The sequence below is a fragment of the Arvicola amphibius genome, chromosome 17 (assembly GCF_903992535.2).
Source record: "Arvicola amphibius chromosome 17, mArvAmp1.2, whole genome shotgun sequence".
Lineage (NCBI taxonomy): Eukaryota > Metazoa > Chordata > Mammalia > Rodentia > Cricetidae > Arvicola > Arvicola amphibius.
This window is the reverse complement of record NC_052063.2, coordinates 12988379-13010935: the sequence shown is the minus strand read 5'-3', so window position 1 is coordinate 13010935 and position 22557 is coordinate 12988379. Positions and strand designations below refer to the sequence as shown.

The 22557-nt window shown below is 38.0% G+C and overlaps 1 protein-coding gene and 1 pseudogene across 1 annotated transcript; one reads left to right on the top strand and one right to left on the bottom strand.

Moving 5' to 3' along the window:
* Positions 1-3585: 3585 nt before the first annotated feature.
* Positions 3586-9748, bottom strand: Lum (lumican). The gene is made up of 3 exons (XM_038315131.1): positions 9671-9748; positions 6562-7444; positions 3586-3798 (listed from the first exon to the last, which is right to left on the bottom strand). Exons 2-3 carry the CDS (start codon positions 7421-7423, stop codon positions 3644-3646), a joined length of 1017 nt encoding a protein of 338 aa, XP_038171059.1. The 5' UTR covers positions 7424-7444; positions 9671-9748; the 3' UTR covers positions 3586-3643.
* Positions 9749-18549: 8801 nt separating this feature from the next.
* Positions 18550-18644, top strand: LOC119803746 (annotated as a pseudogene).
* Positions 18645-22557: the final 3913 nt, after the last annotated feature.

Sequence of the window (22557 nt, the reverse complement as noted above, 5' to 3'; positions counted from 1 at the left end):
TAAATCCAACTTAGGAGAAGAAAAATCATTATGCATCTGATTTGCTCCATTCTTCGGGAAATTTATGTCGAAAGAGATTAAATCAACACCATTGTTTGAGCCATCTGAGGGATCTCCTACCATAAATTTATCCTGTTTTGATCTCTTTTGCTTTGTATCTTGGTGAACAGTCAACCAAAATGAACCTGAAACCTATTTTTCCTACAAGACTCTAAATTATGCCATTCTGAAGGAGAAAAGTTGCCTAGAAGTGACTTAGCATCTTAAGTCAGTGGCAGTTTCTTAAAAATTGAAAATTTTCTCTGTATGATTATGAAAAACATTTTTAGTCTCATTTGTGGATGTTGTGAACATCAGAATTTTTTATCTCATGTTTCTCTATATGTTCACTCTGATGCCATACTGAGTCATTATGGTGAGAATAATAATCACAGAGATGTTGTTTTGAAATGCTGAATGCTATTTTGTGTACCTTGCTGGGACTCTTTATTTGGGGCTTTTGTGCTGGTAGACATCAGATAGTTTGAAAAACACTATCCTTCTTTGGGCCATGAGGAAAGAATGAATTTGTCAGTGACTGGTTTTTCTATCCTCTGTCTACCTGCCAAAAATTGGGCCATAAAAGAGAAGAATGCCAGAGTCTCTGTCTGGCTCTGCACTGAGAAGATACTAACCAGGGCATGATTAGTTAATTCTGCCAGAGCCTTCTATATGGAAATATTTCCCTATACTTTAATTTTCTCTTTGGCAATTCAACCCAACTCCAAAGAGGATTGCTGTTTTAAGTTATTGTCTTATATTTTAGACTTAAGAATAATATCATGCATTGGGTAGATGTCAATCTAAGGCTTCCAACCAAAACAGTGCTCCTAAACTCTATAAAGACAAAGCTCATTTATGGGCACATATGAATAAAGAACTTAGGACACATTTTCTCCTACCTTAGAACAGGTTTCCAAAAATTAGGAACAAATTTCATGGGAAAAGTAAGAAATTTTAATTTTGTTTCTTCTACAAATTAGATTTGTTGAAGAAAAGTACTTTTATGCTTATATCAAGAAAGAAGTTGAGCAATCACAATTCAAAGAACTTGAACTTGATTTTACAAAGAAAAGACATGAGGCTAACAGGTACGTGATGTGGGATTCCCCTCGATATGCTGTAAATATGTGTTATTACCATTGGTAAATAAAGAAGTTGCTTTGGCCGAAGTCAGGACAGAATATAGCAAGGCAGGAAATCCAAGCAGAAATAGAGGAGGAAAGATGGCGGAGTCGGAGAGACACTGTATGGTTCCCGAAGGAGAAAGATGCTAGAACCTTATTGGTAAGCCACAGCCTTGTGGAAATACACAGATTAATAAAAATGGGTTAGTTTAAGATGTAAGAGCTAGCTAGAACTACTCCCTAGCCATCAGTCAAACAGTGTTGTAATTAATATAGTTTTGGTGTGATTATTTGGGTCAGGGAGACTTGGAAACCAACATGAAGTCTCCATTCACAGGTATGCAGCCAGCTTAGACCATATTCTTCCAATTCCAATCTTAGCGAGTCCAGATTCATTAGATAGGTCTTCAGTGACAGGACACTTAAGACAAAGAATAATTTCATTAAATTTGTTCTATGAAAGCACCATGCTTTGAAGACATACTTCCTTTGGGGGTCAGGGGGCATATACAGTGGGTACTGGATGAGTGTTGTTTTGACTACATAACATTTGTTAAGAAACAAGCTTTACACTAAGAGGGAGAAGTAGGCATGAGCCCCCATTCCTAACCAAGAAGCTATCTCTGACCAGCAACCATTCATACAGGAAAAAAATAGTTTTCTTCAGTGCCATCTCAATGGGTCTACAAACCACAGTTAAGGGCTGGTCCAATACCCAACCATAGATGGCCAACACAAAACAAACTTAATGCTATTTTTTTAAAAAAATTATTTTGATCTCATAATTCTTAGTTTAGGAGTTTAAAACCTTACTGGTATTTCACTTATATGTTCTTGTTTATGATTCTATGATTTAGTGTGTGTGTGTGTGTGTCTGCTTGTGTATGTGTCTTTATATTAGTTTTTTATTGATTTTACAGTTTGATTGCTGTGTTCCTTTTTTTTAATTTACCCATTTGTTTTCTAAAAGAGAAATAAGCTATGGAGTTTGATGTGGGAGGAGATAGGGAAAATCTGGAAGGAGATAAGGATGGGGAAACCATGAACAGAATATACTGAATGAAAAAAAATCTATTTTCAGTTTAAAAAAAAACCTCAAATCCACAAATTTTATGAAGTGTAGTTATGTGGATTGGATGTTCCTGGAATTCTATGGGGGTTTGGGAGCTAATATCATCAAGATATAGTGTACAGAATTCTCTAGGAACAAAAATATTTAATTATATTGAAATAATGGTATAGTTTCTAAATGGAAAGAAAGACAACAACAAGCACTTTAATGCTTATTGGGCAGAAAAGGTTATTTTCCTTAAATGTATTTTTTACTATTGCCTTTTGTGAGCAACCATGGAACCACATAATATGGACCACTAAAATCTGTTATTACTAATGTATGAAACCAATACCTATATTCCAAGCACAATGAGCTAAGGAAATAATAACTTCTATTTTAAAATACACTTTTCAGAATACTTTACATTTATCTGTCCTTTGTGTCTCATCATTCCCACTTAAGAATTTAACAATGACTGCTAAGATTTTCCATACTTCCCTCAATGGAGTGACAGTGTACATTCTTGAGAAAAACAAGAATGAAAATATCAGCAATATCCAAGAACATGTGAGATATAACTGCATTTTATGAAAGTGTTTTAGTAATTCATTGTATCTGGATGTTAGAATCAGCCAAAGTGTGGAAAATCCTACGATTTCACAAGAAAAATATTACAGACTAGGACTGTCTTGGACTCTGACTACATTCCTTTATGTGTTTCATAAAAGACATAATTTTTCACAAGAGTTAATACCATGATGCCATTTGCAATGTTTTATTTTGCTATTAGCTTGTTAATCATAACATGCAAATAATCAAAAAGAAACATACACATGACAGAGAAAAATAATTCAAGGAAAGTCTCGTTAAGTGACTATACAAATGTTCAGTACTAAATGTATTTCTTAAGGTGGATGTGGTTCATAAATTTTCTTTGTTATAATTCAAAATTACAGGTCTCAAACTACAGAATCTATATTTCAGCAAAAACAAATTTGAACATATCAAGATAATTTGGATTAGGATATCAAACATCCATGCATATTTCCTTTCTGTTTTTGAGGTCATTAAAAACATTAAAATGTAAGGACCATAAATATCAGTCATTCTTGGCTGATTTTTATGCAATCAGTAAAGAGGCTCCATATCATTTGAACATAGAGCTTTAGAGAACATGAAATTTACAAATAAAGAATTAAGTTTAATGTTTTTGTGTGTCTTTTCTCACGATGAAATAGGCCTGCTTTTCATCTTTTATTTAAAAAGTGGTAAATGTTCACAAAACATTTCCTTCATTAATTAAAACCCACAATGTAATAGCAACAACAAAAGAATATCGTGAAAACTTTACAGACATCCCCGAAATAGCTAAACATGAAGTATTGCTCCAGAACATACTTCCATGTACGGTAATGAGAAGATGTTAATTTATGTTGATTTCATTTGCTGCACGTAGACACTCATACATGTCAGGGGGCAGACTGCTTTGGGTGAGGGGATTGCCATCCAAGCGCAAATGCTTGATCTTGGAGTAAGATAGCGGTCCCAGTATCTTGCAGAAACTCTTGACATCAAACTCTGTGGATGAAAGAATAGAAAAGAGCAATCATTTTTCATTTTACTATATTAAAATTAGTATTTAAAGAAAATAACTTATGAGTGACTTCATATTACATAGGATGTCCCTCAAGAAGCCATCTTTACTATGTATTTGTGAAATAAAGACTACTGAACTTACATTTCAGGCTACTAAAGGTTCACAGCGATATTTAATAAACACTAAATATGATAAATCAGGATGCTCAATGAAACTTCTCAAAAAATAGAATTTGTCAGGCGGTGGTGGGGCACGTCTTTAATCCCAGCACTCAGGAGGCAGAGGCAGGCTGATCTGTGTGAGTTCGAGGCCAACCTGGGCTACAAGAGCTTGTTCCAGGACAGGCTCCAAAGCTACAGAGAAACTCTGTCTCAAAAAAACCAAAAAAAGAATTGATTTAACTTTGATAAGAAGGTTTAGAAGTGCATACAACTAGTATGAATTAGTCAGAAGAACCTTCAAATGTTTAGCCTGACCTGAGTAAATATGAATTATATGAATAACCTCATCAATGAAAAATTCACATCCTTGGTATTTCTAGCCTGAAAATGATAGACTTGACTTCATGATCACTGAAGAATTTACCATTAACCACACACTACGGCAGAGAATAAAAACTCCAAGACATAAATCAAATCATGGAACGTGCAGCCAGAGTACCTTGGTGGTTGAGAGCTGTCAGAAACAAAACTTAGCTAATATTTTAACAGAAACCAAGAGACTTACTAGGATAACGTTTGTTTACCCTGGTCAGTTTGAACTTCATCTTGTCTGCTCCTTAGATCGATATTGTCTTTTATTCTCAAACTCTAGCTAGCGATAACGAATGAAACTCATACACTCTCCGTAAAAGAACTCCATTCTTTTATGATGTTTGCTTGGGTTGCATTTCAGTAAGACCCCATGGTCTTTCTATAATACCCATCTCTGAGAAATTATAATGCAAATAAATATGACTATATGCCTGTGTTTGGATGCTGTCTCTGCTGCATAGCTTGGGAACTTGGAACTCTGACTGTTCTCTCTGTCTGATACAAGGTATTGTTCTCTGTAAGTTGGATTAAAATTATAAAGTTGTATTTAAAGCACTCCATGGCATATCAACATACATAATGCCCTCAATAAATATTGATTTTTTTCTCTTTGAACCCTTTTATCTCATTCCAAGATAATTTCACTTAAGATAAGATTGATTCAATCTAACTCATAGTCACATGACTGGAAAAAGGATAATTGCTTGTGGGTTGTATATTGGAGTTTTGTATTTTGGGAGGGGATGTTCCTCATCTTCATATGTGATAGATAAGCCGCGGGCCAAAATATTTTTAAAATTGCGTATATAAATAATGCAAAAAGTTTTAATTGCTTCATTTTATGAGCATCATAATTAATTTATAGATGATTAAATGTAGGAGGGAAGATTGCATAAAGTTACATGAAACTATTATACCATTTATATATGTGGACTTCAGAGTTTGGGATGCAATAGAGTTTGAGAACCAATTTTCCATATTTATTGAAGGCTGTGCCTCTACATGTGCTTAAAGGATGTCATTAAATGTAATGTCCAATGTGAAGAACCTGATTTAGACTTAGATATTTGCAATTAACAATTGAATCTATTACTTGGAAAAACGAAAGGACCTGTTGTCACATAGTGAACTTTGAGCATAGGCAATTGTTGTTCCAAACCTTGCATTGGTGGCTTTAAAAACAGAACAAAGAGCATGGTGCTTACATTAGCAATCACAGTCTCCTTCATGAGAATATGCAACCCAGGAGCTACATGGAATTATGGAGAAATTGCAATGTAGTAACAATGTCCAATATAATTTTTTTCTGATAGAACTGTGTTTATCGCAACAAGGAGGTTGAAGCTCTCACTAGATAAACAAGTCCAATTTAAATAGACCAACAAGGTCATTTTGTAAATAATTGCTTCAGATTTAAATGGTGTTTCTTACCTAGATTTTTCACCTATTGGTGAACTGATACATTTCCATCCCAAATTCTATTACATGGAGTATTTTAATGTCATGTCTAATTTCATATTATCTAAACTGAAGTAAGCCTAAGAGGATGGAAGTATGCACAATGCAGATCAACTCTAGCTCCATCAAAGAGGAAAATAAAAAAAAAAATCCGGCAGCATGTGAACAGAAGGTATGAAAGTAAATGGCTCTATAAAGGTATTTTTTTTTTAAAGAAATAGACATTTGAAATAATCAACATCTCTCTACCCTTCAGCTTTCTTAGAATCCTCATGAGGATACTGTGAAGACCACATACACCATACCAGAGAAGAGTGCTGATGTTGGCCAGGTTCGTAGGACGGCACATTGACTCTCAATGGGTCTATATATGTGTGGTCTGAGTCAGACAAGCAGGGGGATGCTTGAGAACCTACGCTTCCTGCATCACTTCTGAACACTTGTCCTCCTTTCCTCACTTGAATCTTGCCACACAATAAAGGAAACACAAACTAGAAAATAATAGACAAATATTAAGAGATATAACAGCAGTGTGGATATTAAATCCTTATAATTTTAGTGGAAAATTCTATGGCTTTAACTGCTCTTGGTCCTGAGACTCTGAGGAATGGTTAGGAAGAACCAATGTGTGACTGAGCTAGAGTTTCATGTGTGAATTATGTTGTTCTTTTAATTAATCCTCATTCTTTTGTGAAGCTTACACATTCTAACACTTGATATACCAATCAAACACAGGGGCAGTTTTATACTTACTTTCGAGTTCATTGACCTCCAGGTAATAGTTTTCAAGGTTTTCATTAACATTTGGGATGCTTTTAAGCTTATTATAAGAGAGATCTAGTTCGAGAAGGGATGATATATTAAATGAGTTTCCAGGTACTCCACTATCCGTCAGTTGATTGTGGGATAAACGCAGGTACTGTAACGCGGTAAAGCGCTTGAAATACTCTTCAGGGATGCCGCTGATCTTATTATTGTCTAGGTAGAGAGTTTGAAGAGATGCTGGGAGGCCACTAGGAATCTTGGCAATCTGATTGAAGCTCAAGTCGAGGTACAGTAGTGATTTCAGGCCTTTCAGAGAGGCTGACACAGCATCTTCTTTGAGCTGGTTGTACTGAAGATGAATGGAGGTCAGGTTAGCCAGCCCTTCGAAGGACCCGAGCTTGCTAATTTTATTGTTAGTGAGCTGCAGGTCTTGCAGGGACTTTGGAAGTGGACCTACTGACTCTGTCAGGTTGTTGTAGTTTATATGCAGCTTCTTCAGTTGTTTCAGCCTAGAGAACACTTTTCCTTTTATCTTGGAGTTTTCCAGGAGGTTGTGGTCCAGAATGAGCCACTGCAGGTCAGTTACATTCTCAAACGCCTTTTCATCAATATGGTCGATCTGGTTATTACCCAGGTAAAGGTACTTGATGCCAGGTGGCACCATGGGGACACTTTTCAGCTTCAGATTTTCACAGTACATGGCAGTTGGGTAACTCTGGGGACAGTTACATTCTGGTGCACAGTTAGGTGATAATTGCCCGTACATGAAGAGAGGGGCGTCGTAATCATAATATTGGCCACTGACACCACTGACTAATGCCAGGACGAGAGCAAATGCACATAGATTCATATTCAGGAAGTGCTTTGAATCCTAAATAAAGCAGAAACAGATTATTATCAAAACAATATAATTCCAAGAAAAAGTTTGATACACGTTGAATTCATTAACAAAGCCCATCTTGTCATTTTATTGTCAATGCCTTAAAATAGTGTCTTTACTGTCATTTAAACCTTTACATTTAAGCATAAAAATAAGGGTGTGTTGTGTTTACACCTTTGGAGGAAACCCTTTTCGGGCATGCACATACGCGCCCCCTTCTGGTCATGGCTAACATAACCACTTTAGCCCTTGTTTTGGCCATCGCTTGATTAGAAGGCTCCCTTCAAGCCTGGTGATTCCTATGTTAGAACCCTTCCTAAGAACATTTCTCTAAACCAGAAGAAATGAAAATTAAAAGACAAACTGTAAATTCCTCAATGCACTCTGCCATTAACATCATTAAAATACCTCATTAGGAAGACCCTAATTGGGAACATGGGCAATTTGTGGTTTTCCCTGAGGAAAAGCTACCCTTGCTGCCTGTGGTGCAAAAGAGGCAGCAGGCACATTCCTTTCGCAGGGTGGTGATTACTTAGATGGATATTTACATTATCTGAAGCGCAATATTCCATGCTTTAAAATCCACTGCAAATCTATTCTGTCGAGCTAGTATTTAGTAAATTAATTTTAGAAGAGCAAATGTTTACCCAACAGCAAAATGTCAAACCGTCTTGGGTTTTTAAACCCAAACCAAAAAGGACCTCAGCTATAGAAAAAGGTCGTTTTCAACTTTTAAAAGTTAAGTTCTTCTGCTTTTCCAATACATTGTAAATTCATCTTCTTTGTGTCAAAGTATGAGGTGATGGGATTTTCTAGTCCAAACTGTAGTGTCCTCACAGAGTGGAAGTAGGAGAGAAGAGAGATGGAAGAAGACAGAACAATAATAGCAATGGCAACGGTGGCATCACACACTGTGTAGAAGGTATTAAGCTGAGAGTATAAACTTGAGATGTCATGGTAGTTAATTTCACATAACCTGTCTCTAAGGGGAAGATGAACAGGGTTTCCACTTCCAAAGAGAAGCTGCCAGTTCGCATAAAAGAAAACTAGAATGTAAGATTTGGGAATCACAGAATGCGCCACAGACAAGCTGGTATTCTTCTGAGAGAAATTATGTGACGGGAAGTCACACTCAAACCGAGGGCATTGTGTGGTATTTTATGTGAGCAGTCTGAGACAAGCTTTGGCATCAGGTAGCTTGACGTGGGTAGGCATAGGGAGTCCATTCGTTTTAAATACATAGCTTAGAATCCTAAAAGACTTCATCAAATGAAACACTAAAGAAGATTTTGCAAAAGAAACACTTGACATTCTAACATCAGATAGGGTCACAGTGCTATTAAATGATTCCCCCCTTGATTCTGATGGAAGTTTCTAACTTAGTCGACAGGATTTGCCCACAGCCAAGCAAAACACAGTAACAGAATTCCTCATACTTTTCAACACGTTAACAATACATAATGTTTTATTGATTCATTTACAAGGTTTGACGTTTTTAATTGAATAGGCATAGTAATAAAAATTACTTCCACAGTTTTGGCAAAGTTAAAGCTAACGCTCTGAATTCAAAGCGAGCCTATAAACACACAATGCCTCCACTGTAAGGAAGAGTCACACCGTACTCTCACCCAGATTTTTCAGATACCTGTGACCATAAAAGAAATACTCTGCAAAAAAAGAAAAGTATATCTCTGAATTTCTTTAAAACATGATTCTTAAGGTGTACATCCCAAACCACAATCTTTAAGTGAGCAGAACATGAAGAAGGAATCTATACAAGTATTTGAGTTATTCAGCAAATGTTTTATAACACAGAATGTTTATTCTAACCTGTAACAACATATTTTATTGAAAAATCTGTTGAATGCTGGTAGCAGTGACCTTTTTCTGCTCCAATTCTAGGTTTCAACAATATAAGCATATGTAGATAATTAGCATTTTAAATTCGGTATTTTTTTGAATGTCTCGTTTAACTATTTTTTCACTGTGACCTTGGAATATTTTAAATTCCCCTTGCCAATCAATTCAGCACACATTGTGAAATTATCCATAAATGATGGAAAGCCTATTAAGTAAAACATGAGTATAAATGTTCAAAACTGTTGTTGAATAGCAAATTGGCAAAAATCATCTAGATTTCTTTTTCCGTTCCTGTTAAAATTAAACACTGTCCCAAAGAGTCAGCATTCCCTGGGCTATAGTTAAAACAGCGCTTACCTTGCTCTTGACACTGCTTCCGTTAATTCCTTAAACAGACGCACTGAGAACAGGGATCCACTAATATATGCTGTGAACTCTGTCAGGGTGGAACTGGCTGCCAGACTCTCAGTGATACAAGAGCTTAGGAGGGGTGGGGGTGGGGGACCAGCCCAGTCACGCCATTCTCTGGATGGAGTTATGTCACTGTAGGTTCTTGTGGTGTGGCATGTGAACACTCTGCTCTCTAACTAAGTGCAGGTGGACAGAACAGACCCTAGTCTATGGAGAGAGAGAGAGAGAGAGAGAGAGAGAGAGAGAGAGAGAGAGAGAGAGAGAGAGAGAGAGAGAGAGAGAGAGAGTTAACTGGAATTGAGTCTGCTGCACGTAAACTGCACATAAGGCAGTTTTGGTGAGCGAATGTTTCTCCTACAAACTTCTGGACTTCTGCGTGTGTTGCTGCAGCTAAGTGTGATGTATTCAGCCAACTGTTGTGCTCATGTGAAAAACTCATGAATTGCCAACAAAACAAAGGATCTCAGGAAAATGCAAAGGAGCAAATTCAAAGGAATTGAATCTTTTTCTTGGATTATATGCTTGATTAACTTCGACCTGCTTGCTTCTTGCCCAAAGGCTAAATTCATTTCAATGTTATGAACGACATTTCACATATGTTTTGATACAAGGGATAGCATGAACTTTCCATTTCAATTCTCGTGCTGAGGAGACTCTTTTCTGTTCTTCAGAGCTGGAACCACTCAGCAAAGTCTGACCTGTTTCTCATTTACGGACTTCCCTCAGGAACTCACTCAAAACTTTGCTTGCAGATAATATTCTATAGCTTAAAGCCAAAAAACAAAAGAACTAAGAAAGCAGAAATACAGCCTAAAAATATCACAAGTCACTAATCCTTCATTCTGTCACCACATGCTCCTGGCATTTTTCCAAGGTGGATGTCACCCAAAGTTGTGGTTGCTCCAAAGACCTGGCTTGATACATCTTTCCAATTCACTTTCTTGTGTGTGCATTAGCAAATGAGCAATGTATTCAATTCCTTACATCTATAATTACTTAGTTATATTAGTTGTATCTATAGGGTTTTTTTTTCAATGAAAAAGACTAATTTTCTCATACTTATGAAAACTCTTAGAATAATATATTTCAATAGGGGCTGTTACAGCATAAATAATTTCCTTTAGAAATACCTTGATAACATAGCTGAGTTTGTAAAGGGTTTGCCTATCATTCATAAAGCCCTAGGTTCAGTTCCCAGCACCAGATGTTACACCAAGAGGATGACACACACTGTTAATGCAGTACTCTGAAGGAAGAGGCAGGAGGATCAGTAATTTTAGGTCCTCTTCAGCTACATGATGAATTTGATTCTAGCCTAAGATACATGAGACCATATCTCAACATAAACCAAAACAAACAAAAACCTGAGTCCATATCATATTTTTCATATTTTAATAGTGAGACCCAAGGAATGTTAATTTCCTTGGTCACTATCTCACTTATCTAGAAAAAATTGTGATAAATGCTTTATGCTCATTGCAGCCATTGAAAGAACAATGTTTTTGTTCTTGTATGTAACTAATAGAATTGAAAGATTTATAAATGTAGCTTTATCAGTACTAGTACTATTATCATTATTGTAAGAATGTTTTGGGGAGGTGTCAGGCTTAAAATAAAGGAAATGAATAAGTTATTAGAAAATTACAAATAAAAAGATCAAGTATAAAGAACTTTGCAACAAGACATTTGTTAACTTTAAACATTACCTGTATGTGTACTAAATTTTAGGATCTTGGATGCTCTTTTATCTAGCATCTATTTATGCCTTACAACTTTGCCTTATAAAGTGAGGGATGTATTTTTATTTCTGATAGTCTTTAAATGAATTATATTTTGATTCTGGTCCACAAGGTTAATATGCTCAATATAAACTTTTTAATAAAATTGTGCATATGAGCACAATTAATTAACTAATTACATTTTAAATTTTAACCAATTGCTGAGATAAATGGGTTTCATTCTGATATTTCATACCTGCACACCAGGAACTTGGCTGATATTCATTCTTCATTACTTTCTATCATCCTTCCCCTTCCCATTGGCCACCTTCTTCTCTAATAATAGTCTTCCCTCTGTTTTCATGCCATATATTCCTTGCACATGTATATATCCGCGTGGTTTTCAAAAATTGTATCTCATGTATGAAAGAATGCAATAATTGTCTGACTCTTGTTTATCTTACTTGACATGATTATCTCCAATGCCATTCATTTTTCTGAAATTAATATCGTACAGCTGAGGAAAATTCCATCATTTATTAGGTCCCTTTTCTGGTATCTGTTCACCTATTGACAGACAACACTTCAAGAAGCAGCCATAAGTCGTATGTTTCTCATAGATTCTAAAAGTATTGAAAGTGATATCAAGAGTTGACCAATGATTTTGCATAAATGAAAAAAGCTTCTGCAAAGCCAAGAAAAAAATGAGCAGAGTGAAGCAGAGGTACACAAATGGGAAAACATACTTGCCCTCTCTCTATTCCTCTGATAGAAGATAACCACAACACAGCCTTTAGACAATGGGTCACAACCCTTTGACTGATTGCTGAAGGTTGTGAAAAATGTGATAACAGGTCACAAATTTCTGGACCGGTAAGAACCAAAAATGTGTTCAAAATCAAATGTGTAATGAGTCTGAGACATCGCTGGAAGTCCTTGCCTGTGTTCTTAGATGAAAAATTTCAGATGCCAAATCTAGAATATATATATATATATTCTATATATATGAGAGAGACAATAAAAACTTAAAATAAAATTTACTGCAACTATAGGCAAATAAAATGTATGTTTCATAAGCATAGTTCCTAGTTCAGTGAAGAGAAATTACTTTTTAAATATTTCATTTCATCGTGTGTGTGTGTGTGTGTGTGTGAGAGAGAGAGAGAGAGAGAGAGAGAGAGAGAGAGAGAGAGAGAGAGAGAGAGAGAGAGAGAAATTGTATTTGAGCACATGCATCTGTGCTGGATGCCCATGGAAGCCAGAAAGGAGGTTTAGGTTTGAATCCCATGAAGCTGGAGTAGCAGGTGCTTGAGAGCATCCTTAATTGTAGGCAAGAGGCGGAGTTCCAGCCCGCTGCAAGAACAACGGTGTTCTTAATGGCTAAGCCACCCACTATCCTCGCCACCCACTATCCTCCGACATCAGTTCTTAAAGAGTATTCACACTACACCATAATTTCTCAGAGTTTTCATGTTTATTCTAGATCTCACACAAATTCTTATAGTGTATTATCATGTTTTCAAAACTAAAAGCAATATTAACATCAGATGAGAATAAGCAGAGAGATTAAGTCTGATGGACTTTCAATCAGAATGGTGACCAAGGGCTAGCTCCCCTCAGCATCACAAAGAGGCACATCAGAACTGCCCTTCAGAACTCCTTGGACAGTGGAGAGCCGCGGGATGCGTGACAGCGGGTGATGAGGATGAATGGGTTTCAGCTGAGCACAGCCTAATGAAGTGAAGTGGCAGTGGGCACTCTGCATCCTGATCACCAGGTCCCCCACTCCCTGAGATCGGCAAGTGTGCTGAGGAAGGAGGCGACTATTTCATTTGCCCTGCACTCAAAGCTCCCAAATGAACAGAGTCAGGTCACTCCTTCTTCATAAAAGTTCTGGTGAGGGGTCCTGCTTGCAGTTGAACTAAAGAGGCAGCCCTAGAAGACTTTGGTAGAAAAGCAAACGGAAACAGTTCTTCTCAGGTAAACTCTAAGCTGTCACACACAAAAAGACTTTTTTATTTTGTTTATTTTTTATTTTCTTTTTATTTATTCTTTCTTTGTTTTACAGCATACATCTAAATCCCTTTTATTTCCTTTTATCTTTTTTTTATTAAAAATTTCTGCCTCCTTCCCCCTCCCATTTACCTCTCCCTACCCCCCTTCCCCTCCCTCTCCTGTCCGAAGAGCCTTAAGGGTTCCTTGCCCTGTGGGAAGTCCAAGGTCCTCTGCCTCCATCCAGGTCTAGGAAGGTGAGCATCCAAACAGGCTAGCCCCCCCCCCCCAAAGCCAGTATATGTAGTAGGATCAAAATCCAGTGCCATTGTCCTTGGCTTCTCAGCTGCCCTCATTGTCTGCCATGTTCAGGGAGTTTGTTTATTTGTTTAAGACAGGATCTCACTAGGTGGCTCTGAGTATTCTGGAACTTGCTATGTAGACCAACCTGTCTTGAATTCACAGAGACACTTATCTTTGCTCTTTCTACATTTTATAAATCAATTTTTCTTACACTTGAGCAGGAATGATTATACATGTTAATGGGATCCAATATGATATTTTAACATATATCTATGGTGTGCACTGATGATGTGACTTTATAAAGAGTATTAGCCCTGACAAGATACTCCACGTGGGTCAGGCTGGCCTTGAAATCACAGAGATCTGCCTTTCTCTCCTCTGAAGTGCTGTGATTAAAGGCATTTACTACAAGCCAGGACTCCTTGTAGTTTTTTTTTTTTTTTTTTGCTTATTATTGGAGTTCCTATACATTATAGTTTTATAAAATCTTTAATGAAATTTTTTGTGTGGCTATGTGAATGTAATCACCACTATAATGTGGAGCAATAGGATTTATTCCTTCTGGATTGTGTCTGCTTTGTGCTATTGTTTTAAATACATGCTTGAATATTAAATTAAACCATAAAAGAGAATGGCATCTTTTATTTTGCATCAAAATGGAAATAACTGGGCAATCCAGTTGCAAAATTCCAGGCAGAAAAGGTATATATTACATATGTACTCTCAAATGTGGAACTTAATTTGTGTTCATGATTCTTTAGTTTCAGGGTGGTAAAGGATCTGACCGGGGGGATAAAGTTCCTGATGCCATCTTCCTTCCTGTTTCTCCCAGCCCTCAAACTTTCTGATTCCATTCCTCCAAACCCCATTCCTATTTTAACACCTTTACAAATTGTTCTCTGTCTGAACCATTTTTCTTGAAAACCGGTGGTCCTCTCCACAGGACAGATTATATTCTACAAAAGTCATTGACAGTTTGAGGACTACTTATTATAGGATCAGACAACTGATGTGCTAAAATACTTAGAATCCTGTAAGTATAATGTGGTGTGTTCTAAATTAAATCACAGCAAAGCCCAATCAAATTTACAAATGTATGCTTAATAATTACATTAACATTTATATATCAAAATGTAATTATCTAGTGAAATTGTAAATTGTTGTAATTCATATGCAATAAAATAATGAAGCAACAAAGGAGAACACTGAAAATTTTCTGTCGTGGTTCAACTTACCAGAGTTTTGCTTCATGGTGATTTGGGTTCTTTTATTAATTTTATTGAGCTCTACATTTTTCTCTGCTCCCCTCCCTGCCTCTCTCCCCCCCTGCAACCTTCCCTCAAGGTCCCCATGCTCCCAATTTACTCAAGAGATCGTGTCTTTTTCTACTTCCCATGTAGATTAGATCCATGTATGTCTCTCTTAGGGTCCTCATTGTTGTCTAGGTTCTCTGGGATTGTGATTTGTAGGCTGGTTTTCTTTGCTTTCTGTTTAAGAGCCACTTATGAATGAGTAAAGATGATCAATTGTGCCACAAAAACATGTGATCGACTATGTTCATAGCAGCATTGTTTGTCACAGCCAGAACTTGGAAACAACCTAAATGCCCCTTGACTAAAGAATGGATAAGGAAAATGTGGTGCATTTACACAATGGAGTACTACACAGCAGAAAAAAGTAACGACATCTTGAAATTTGCAGGCAAAGGTGTGGAGCTGGAAAACATCATATTGAGTGAAGTAACCCAGACTCAGAAAGACAATTAGCATGGTAACTTGTAAGTGAAGCATAGGTCTCAGTCAGCCTTGCAATCAAGGGAGTACAAGTTCAATTCTTTAATAAGATGTTGCTAAGATAGGATTCTCAGTGAGTTTTTATAGTTTCTACTGCTGTAAAAAAAATGACTGGTACTTTATACAAAATAGATTTACTTACAGTTCTGGGGGCTGAAAGGTCAAGCTTTGACAGTCTTTACTGCTCAGCCTCTAGAAAGTACTCCCTTGGTGAAGCCACAAGAAAGTTGATATAAAGATGGTAATGGACTCACGAGGCCAAGTACATGAGGGGAACACAGTTTACAGCCACTGTCTCTCTTGACAACTAACCAGAGTTCTGCAATAAGCACACTAATTGCCAGGCAGTGGTGGTGCACGCCCTTAATCCCAGCTCTCGGGAGGAAGAGGCAGGTGGATCTCTGTGAGTTCGAGGCCAGACTGGTCTACAAGAGCTAATTACAGGACAGGCTCCAAAGCTACAGAGAAACCCTGTCTCAAAAAACAAAACAAAACAAAACAAAATGCACACTAATCTCTTCTGAAGACAAAACATTAATGAAGTGCCCCAAACATGATGGTGTTATTTCCCGACATGCAATTCAAGTAATAATTAGCACAAACTTGTGGGTGTTACATTTTCAATCGGAAATATTCTCTCAAGCTCATGGACTGACCATCCATCCCCTTGATTGTGGTGCTATTTTGAGACTGGTAGTCTTCAGGAAGGGGCGTTTCTGAAAGAAGTGGGAACTAGAGGTAGGCCTGTGAAGGTTATACCTTATACTTCTGGTTCTACCTTTATTCTCTGGGTCCTCTGCCGCCTTCGTACTTCCATGGACAGAATTATTCTTCCTGACCTTCTCTGCCAGGGTGGGTTGAAAGTATTGGTGAGGATGAATCGAAGCAAACCTTTGTGCATGCAAGCGATTTCTTCAGGTGTTTCAGCACAGGTGAAAAAGTAGCTAGTGGGATGAGTTCCAGGTATCATTCAAAATTCTGGTGTTTCCCTTGCATGAAAACCTGAGCATTCATTCATCAGTCCACATGGGAACACCGAGAGTCATTCCCTAACCCAAGACACACCCAAAGCTGAGCTGAAAAGTGTGCAGACAACATGCAATTTCACTACCATGACTACCATGTAACCGTATCTTTCCCGGGAGGAAGAAGTTATCCTCTGAGACAAGGAACAGCAGGTTGACGCCAGCCCTTTGTCACAGGAGGAGATTTTCTTTTTTTTCTTTTTTCTTTTTTTTTAGAGCCTGTCCTGGAACTAGCTCTTGTAGACCAGGCTGGCCTCGAACTCACAGAGATCCGCCTGCCTCTGCCTCCCGATTGCTGGGATTAAAGGCGTGCGCCACCACCGCCCGGATAGGAGAAGATTTTCTACGATGGAAGGAGGACAAAGAGAAGTTTTGGGGGAAAGAATGAGCTGAAGTTAACTCTGAGGGAAACGTTCAGACCATCTCAAGCAGAAAAGAGGCCTACAAAAGCCCAAGGAAATGCAGGGGTCTACAGGGAGGAGACTGACTGATTTCCAAGGCTCGGACCGTGAAGAGAAATTTTATGAAGACCCTGGAATGTAGCAATCAATCTATTTTTCTTCAGAGGACATTGTTGATGATTCCAAGCCCAACATTGCCTGAGACACTAACCCTGAATGAATAATGTGTAAGTTAAAAGAATTTCTGATCTGCTTGCAAATGAATGTTTTGTGAGGAGTCTAATGGGCACATCCTCATAAAAGTATCAAGTTTTCAAGACATGGCTAATTCTCCAATGTGTTTTCATCACCAAAACCACAGAGCATATTTGAAAAATGACATAATGTTGACTGGTCATCACATAGTTTCCGTTAGAAAGGGATTGTTTTGTCCTAGCATTGGGTAGTTCTTATGATTTTAGTGTAAATAGTTTAGGTCCTGAACTTAATATGCAACTATCTATCCAGATTCCTTGCTCTCTAAATTGGAAATGCTTGTGTTATAAGATGCACTTGTTAATATAGTTTAGATAAATATGTGTGTTTTCCCAGTCATGTGGTTGCCCCTATTCTTCTGAGGGGAGTTTCAGATAATAGCGCTGGGGTTTTAAAATACATATTTGACTTATTCATAAGCCACAAAGATGTTTTTACAACAATTATTTCAATATTGAAAACATGAATGCCTCTCAGTCTCCCTTGTGCCTTTAGTTGAACGTGGTTTTGCATATGTACTAAACTACTCATGCTCCAACCCGATCCAAATGTTTTCCTTTGTACAACAGTGGAATTGCATGGATATCCATAGAATTCCTTCTAAATTTTCTAGCAGGAAAATTCTGCATTGTGTTATGATAATTCTGGCAATGGTTTGCTTATTTAAATCTCTTTTTTTCTTTTTTTTTTCTTTTTTTTTTTTCTCATGGTTTATTCTTTTTTATATTTAAAAATTTCCCTCTCCTTCCCTCCTCCTCCCCCCTCCCTCCCCTCCTTCTCCCCTTTCTCTCCCCTCCTTCTCCCCCTTCCCTCCCCTCCCCTCCACCCATACCTCCCCTCCCTCCCTCTCAAGGCCAAGGAGCCATCAGGGTTCCCCACTCTATGCTAAGACCAAGGTCCTCCCAACTCCCCCCAGGTCCAGGAAGGTGATCGACCAAGCTGAGAAGGCTCCCACAGAGCCCGTCCATGAAGAACAATCAGAGCCCAGAGCCATTGTCCTTTGCTTCTCAGTCAGCCCCCGCTGTTGGCCACACTCAGAGAGACGGGTTTGGTCGCATGATCCATCAGTCCCATTCCAACTGGAGTTGGTGATCTCCCATTAGTTCTGTCCCACCGTCTCCATGAGTGAACGCACCCCTCTCGTTCCTGACTTTCTCCCTCATGTTCTCGCTCCTTCTGCTCCTCATCGGGACCTTGGGAGCTCAGTCCAGTGCTCCAATGTGGGGCTCAGTCACCTTCCCCATCTGTCGCCAGCTGGAGGTTCCCTCACGGTCCTGACTTTCTTTCTCATGTTCTCTCTCCTTCTGCTCCTCATCAGGACCTTGGGAGCTCAGTCCGGTGCTCCCACATATACTAAAATTGGAACGATACAGAGAAGATTAGCATGGCCCCTGCGCAAGGATGACACGCAAATTCGTGAACACCTGATTTTTGATAAATCTCTTTTTTTCAAAAGGCAATGTTTTCATTTCTTTCATTATGAATAGTAATACTTCAGATTTTGTGGAAAGGCAATGTGCTTTTATAAATGTGGATATCCAGAAACTTCCTTTACAGTTCAGGCTGAATGTGAGTGGCCAAGATACTTACACCTTTAATCAATACTCTAAGTGATTAAAATAATTGGGAGACACATGTAAGTTATGTTCTTCTCTTTGTTGTATGGTTGGTTGGATTTTTTTTTACCTCTGTGTGTGTCATGAAATCCCATTATTCCAAGTTTAAAAGTCTTAGGTTAAATATGACAGCTCCAGCACCTCTACTTCACATTGAACAAATTATCACTCCTTCAGAACATCAGCTCCAAAATCTCAAGTCTCTTGTATTGGTTGACACAATTGATAAGCGCTTTGCAGTGTGCTGTATTTTCAAATTTCATCTAAAGGTAGTGTCTCTCTGCCTTATTTTTTTTTTTTGATGAAAGATGCTTAAAGACAATGGAGGAGATTCACACTGTCCTCACATGAGTTGGGGAACTTACCTACTTTCTCCATAAGCAATACAAATTTATGGAAAGATTTTTTAAAGGTCCAGGAGGTTTTAGAATACTTCTGTCATTTAGCCATGTGCTCAGGAACCTGGAGGCTAGTTAGTTCCAGAGTAGGTATCTTCTTTATGTTGTCAAAAAAATAAACATTTATGCAGAGATTCTACATGGCCTTTCTTTTCATTTTGTAATGTACTCTTTTTTCCCCTGAACTGTAGGTGGGAGGACGCTTAGACCAATGGACATTTTCTTCACCTGTATTTAAACTTACTTTGAAAATGCAAAGTTACTCTAGGACTCACTATTTCAATAATCTCACCATTGCCTTCTACAAAATGAAATTTGCAAATCAGAAAGCTGAGGTAACATTTCTGATGGACAGAAAATGGCTGAGGCTTAGCTGTGGTGGTCTGTTTCATCGTTCTGTTGTTCCTCTGAATTTCCTTAGTGACTGGTCTCTGAAGCTGTCTGAAGGAGGCCACAAGTCTTCAGCCTGACGTCCTCATTCACCCATGTGCCTGTCACAGAACTCTTGCTGGCAATCACACCTGAGCTTCAGCAGTGGCTCTGCATAAAGACCTGAGCGTAGGGTGTCTCGAGTATAGTGAGGGAAGGGGACAACACTTCAGGACAAACCCTGTGCATCCTGTAACAATTTGCAATAGATTTATTAGTGTGAAAAAAATTACTGTCTTTGAACTCTGGAGTCCTGTCTCCCTGTCCTGCCACCCTAAAAATAAAATCCAAAATGAATTGCTGTGGGTGGGTTAAAAATTAATATATCTGTCAAACAGCATTCTGTCAAGTATGTACTTCTAAGACTTTTGGGAACCTATTCCTCATACTGAATTACCTTGCCCAGCCTTAATACTAGAGGAGATATTTATTGTGACCACAACTTAATATGCCATGTTTTGCTGATACCCATGGGAGGCCTGGCCTTCTCTGAACAGAAGCAGAAGAGAAGATGGGGGACTGAGATGAAGGTGGGGAGGGTGGGAGGAGAGGAGGGAAGGAAAACTGCAGTCTAGGTGTAAAATGATTGAAAATTTAATTTAAAAGAGAGAAAGAAAATCCATTTCTTTCAACTTCCTGCTAAAAACCTGATTCCTCAGATCTTGCAGTCACCAATTCCAAAGACAACAATGACCAGGGACTCCTCCTTCTGTCGTTCTCTGGCAATGCATCTTTCTTCCCTGTTTATGGATCGCGTAATTGCATTGAATTTGCCAAGATAATTCAGGATCAACTCAAAATGTAAAGTCAATTGTGGCACCCTTAATCCCACCACCTATCTCAAGTCCTGCTTTGTGGTAAGAACACCGGAAGACTAAAATATGGATATCTTTCAAAAGCTTACACTGACTACAGTATTTCAAAACACCATGTGGAACTTGTTCTTCTCAGCTCTCTCTCTCTCTCTCTCTCTCTCTCTCTCTCTCTCTCTCTTTCTCTTTCTCTCTCTCTCTATCTTTATCTCTCTCTCTGTGTGTATATATATGTATAGATATACATATATATATTTCTATCTATCTATCTATCTATATATCTATCTATACTTGTTTAAAGGAAAATTTGCTTTTTAGATTAATGACTTTGAATGTACTTAATAATACTTTTAAAAATGCTAATTATAGACCCACATATGAAATTTTGTAATCCATACCCTTATTTGAGAATTTGACATTTTTTTTTTATGTTTAACATCCAGTAATGAAGGTGGTTAGAGAGGTGACCTTTAGTAGATTCATTCAGCTAGTATGGGTGCCAGTTGTTAAACATACCCCTCTGGAAGTCAAGGAAAGTAACATTATGATGTACTTAATCTGGATCTGGTTAATGTCTTTTTCCGGGAATAGAATTTGGAATAATCTTAAAAGGACCTGGGTTGTGGCTATGTGGATTGCTCTTCCCAGAACGGGTGGTGCAGTGTAGATGAGCCAATAAGAGGGAGGCAGGAGGGCTCTGAAGCCTCCTTGGGTTTGTGACTGCCATGACCATGACTCAAATAGAACCTTGAAACGAATCATGATTTCATTTTGCCATTTTGGAAAAGTAGAATAAAGAAAAAAAACTGGATCATCAATAGCAGCCAGAGAAAACTAGTCCTCGGTTCTCTAACGTCATCTTGGCCCTGAGAGTTTTCAGGTTCTCTGTTGGTCTCACCACCCTCAGCCCACACTCCCTGTATTTCAATTGTTTTCTGCCATTTCTGTGCTTCCAAAACTCCTGTTCCACTTTCTACCATCATATCAATGTGTGTCTGCTGCACAAACACCCTCTCTTCCCAAATTGCAGCTGAACAGGACAAGAAAGCACAGATGCAGGGGGATGCCCCATTATTTGTCGATATGCTTGCTAACTTGATATTGAACATTTATACAGTATTCTTATTTATGTCCACTCTGAAAGGAGGAATCCCTCTGGTGTCCTCATTTCTTAGAGAGTTCTTAAAAAATATGACCAATGGAGACAAAGTAAATACTACTCAAATGTGATTTATTTGTCATAATTTCAACTTCAGACATCCTTTCCTTGGTTCTAAGTATCATTTCCTTGCTGTGAAGAAATATTACAGTGTGGAAAATTAAAAGTGGCACTGATCAATAAGATTTCAAGGTCTCAAAAGCCCACCAATACACAGGTCTTCTGGAATCAGCTGGCTTGGTGTCAGGAGGCTGTGATGAATTCACCCGTTTGCTATTCTTGACAGGGAAAATGATGATCATTTACATTTACTTAATATTTATATTATGGAAAATTCCTTTCCTGACTGGCCAGATGGTCCCACCTAGAGCCCCGAGTTCAATCCCTAGAACGTTTGTAAGCGTGAAAGGAAATAATCCATTTGATACTTGCTAAATTCTAGTTAAATGAAAATGAAATCTGCGTGAGATGACACCTCAGAACCCCGAATTTTGTCTCTCGCTGCCTGCCTGTCCTTTGTGTTGATTTAGAAGTTCTCTTCATCCCTCACCCACTTTAAAACACATTCTTTTCCCATGCTGAGGACATCTAAGCTTCATGCTCAGCAAGACAGCCACTCAGCCCAGTTCGCACTTTGCTTTTGACAGAGCGTATATCACGGTACATTGTTGACTTTTCTGCCGGCTTTTCCTAGATATGCATATGTGTATATGTATGGTTTCTTTGGTTGGATTTTAAGCCATATATATATATATATATATATATATATATATATATATATATAGAGAGAGAGAGAGAGAGAGAGAGAGAGAGAGATAGATAGATAGATAGATAGATAGATAGATAGATAGATAGATAGATAGATAGATAGATAGATGATAGATAGATAGATAGATAGACAGATAGATAGATATAGATATATAAATAAATAT

Coding starts and splice junctions, on each gene's coding strand:
- Lum (XM_038315131.1), bottom strand. CDS start 7,423: ATGAATCTATGTGCATTTGCTCTCGTCCTGGCATTAGTCAGTGGTGTC. Junction 3,799..6,561: donor GGAGGTCAATGAACTCGAAA/GTAAGTATAAAA, acceptor TTTCATCCACAG/AGTTTGATGTCAAGAGTTTC.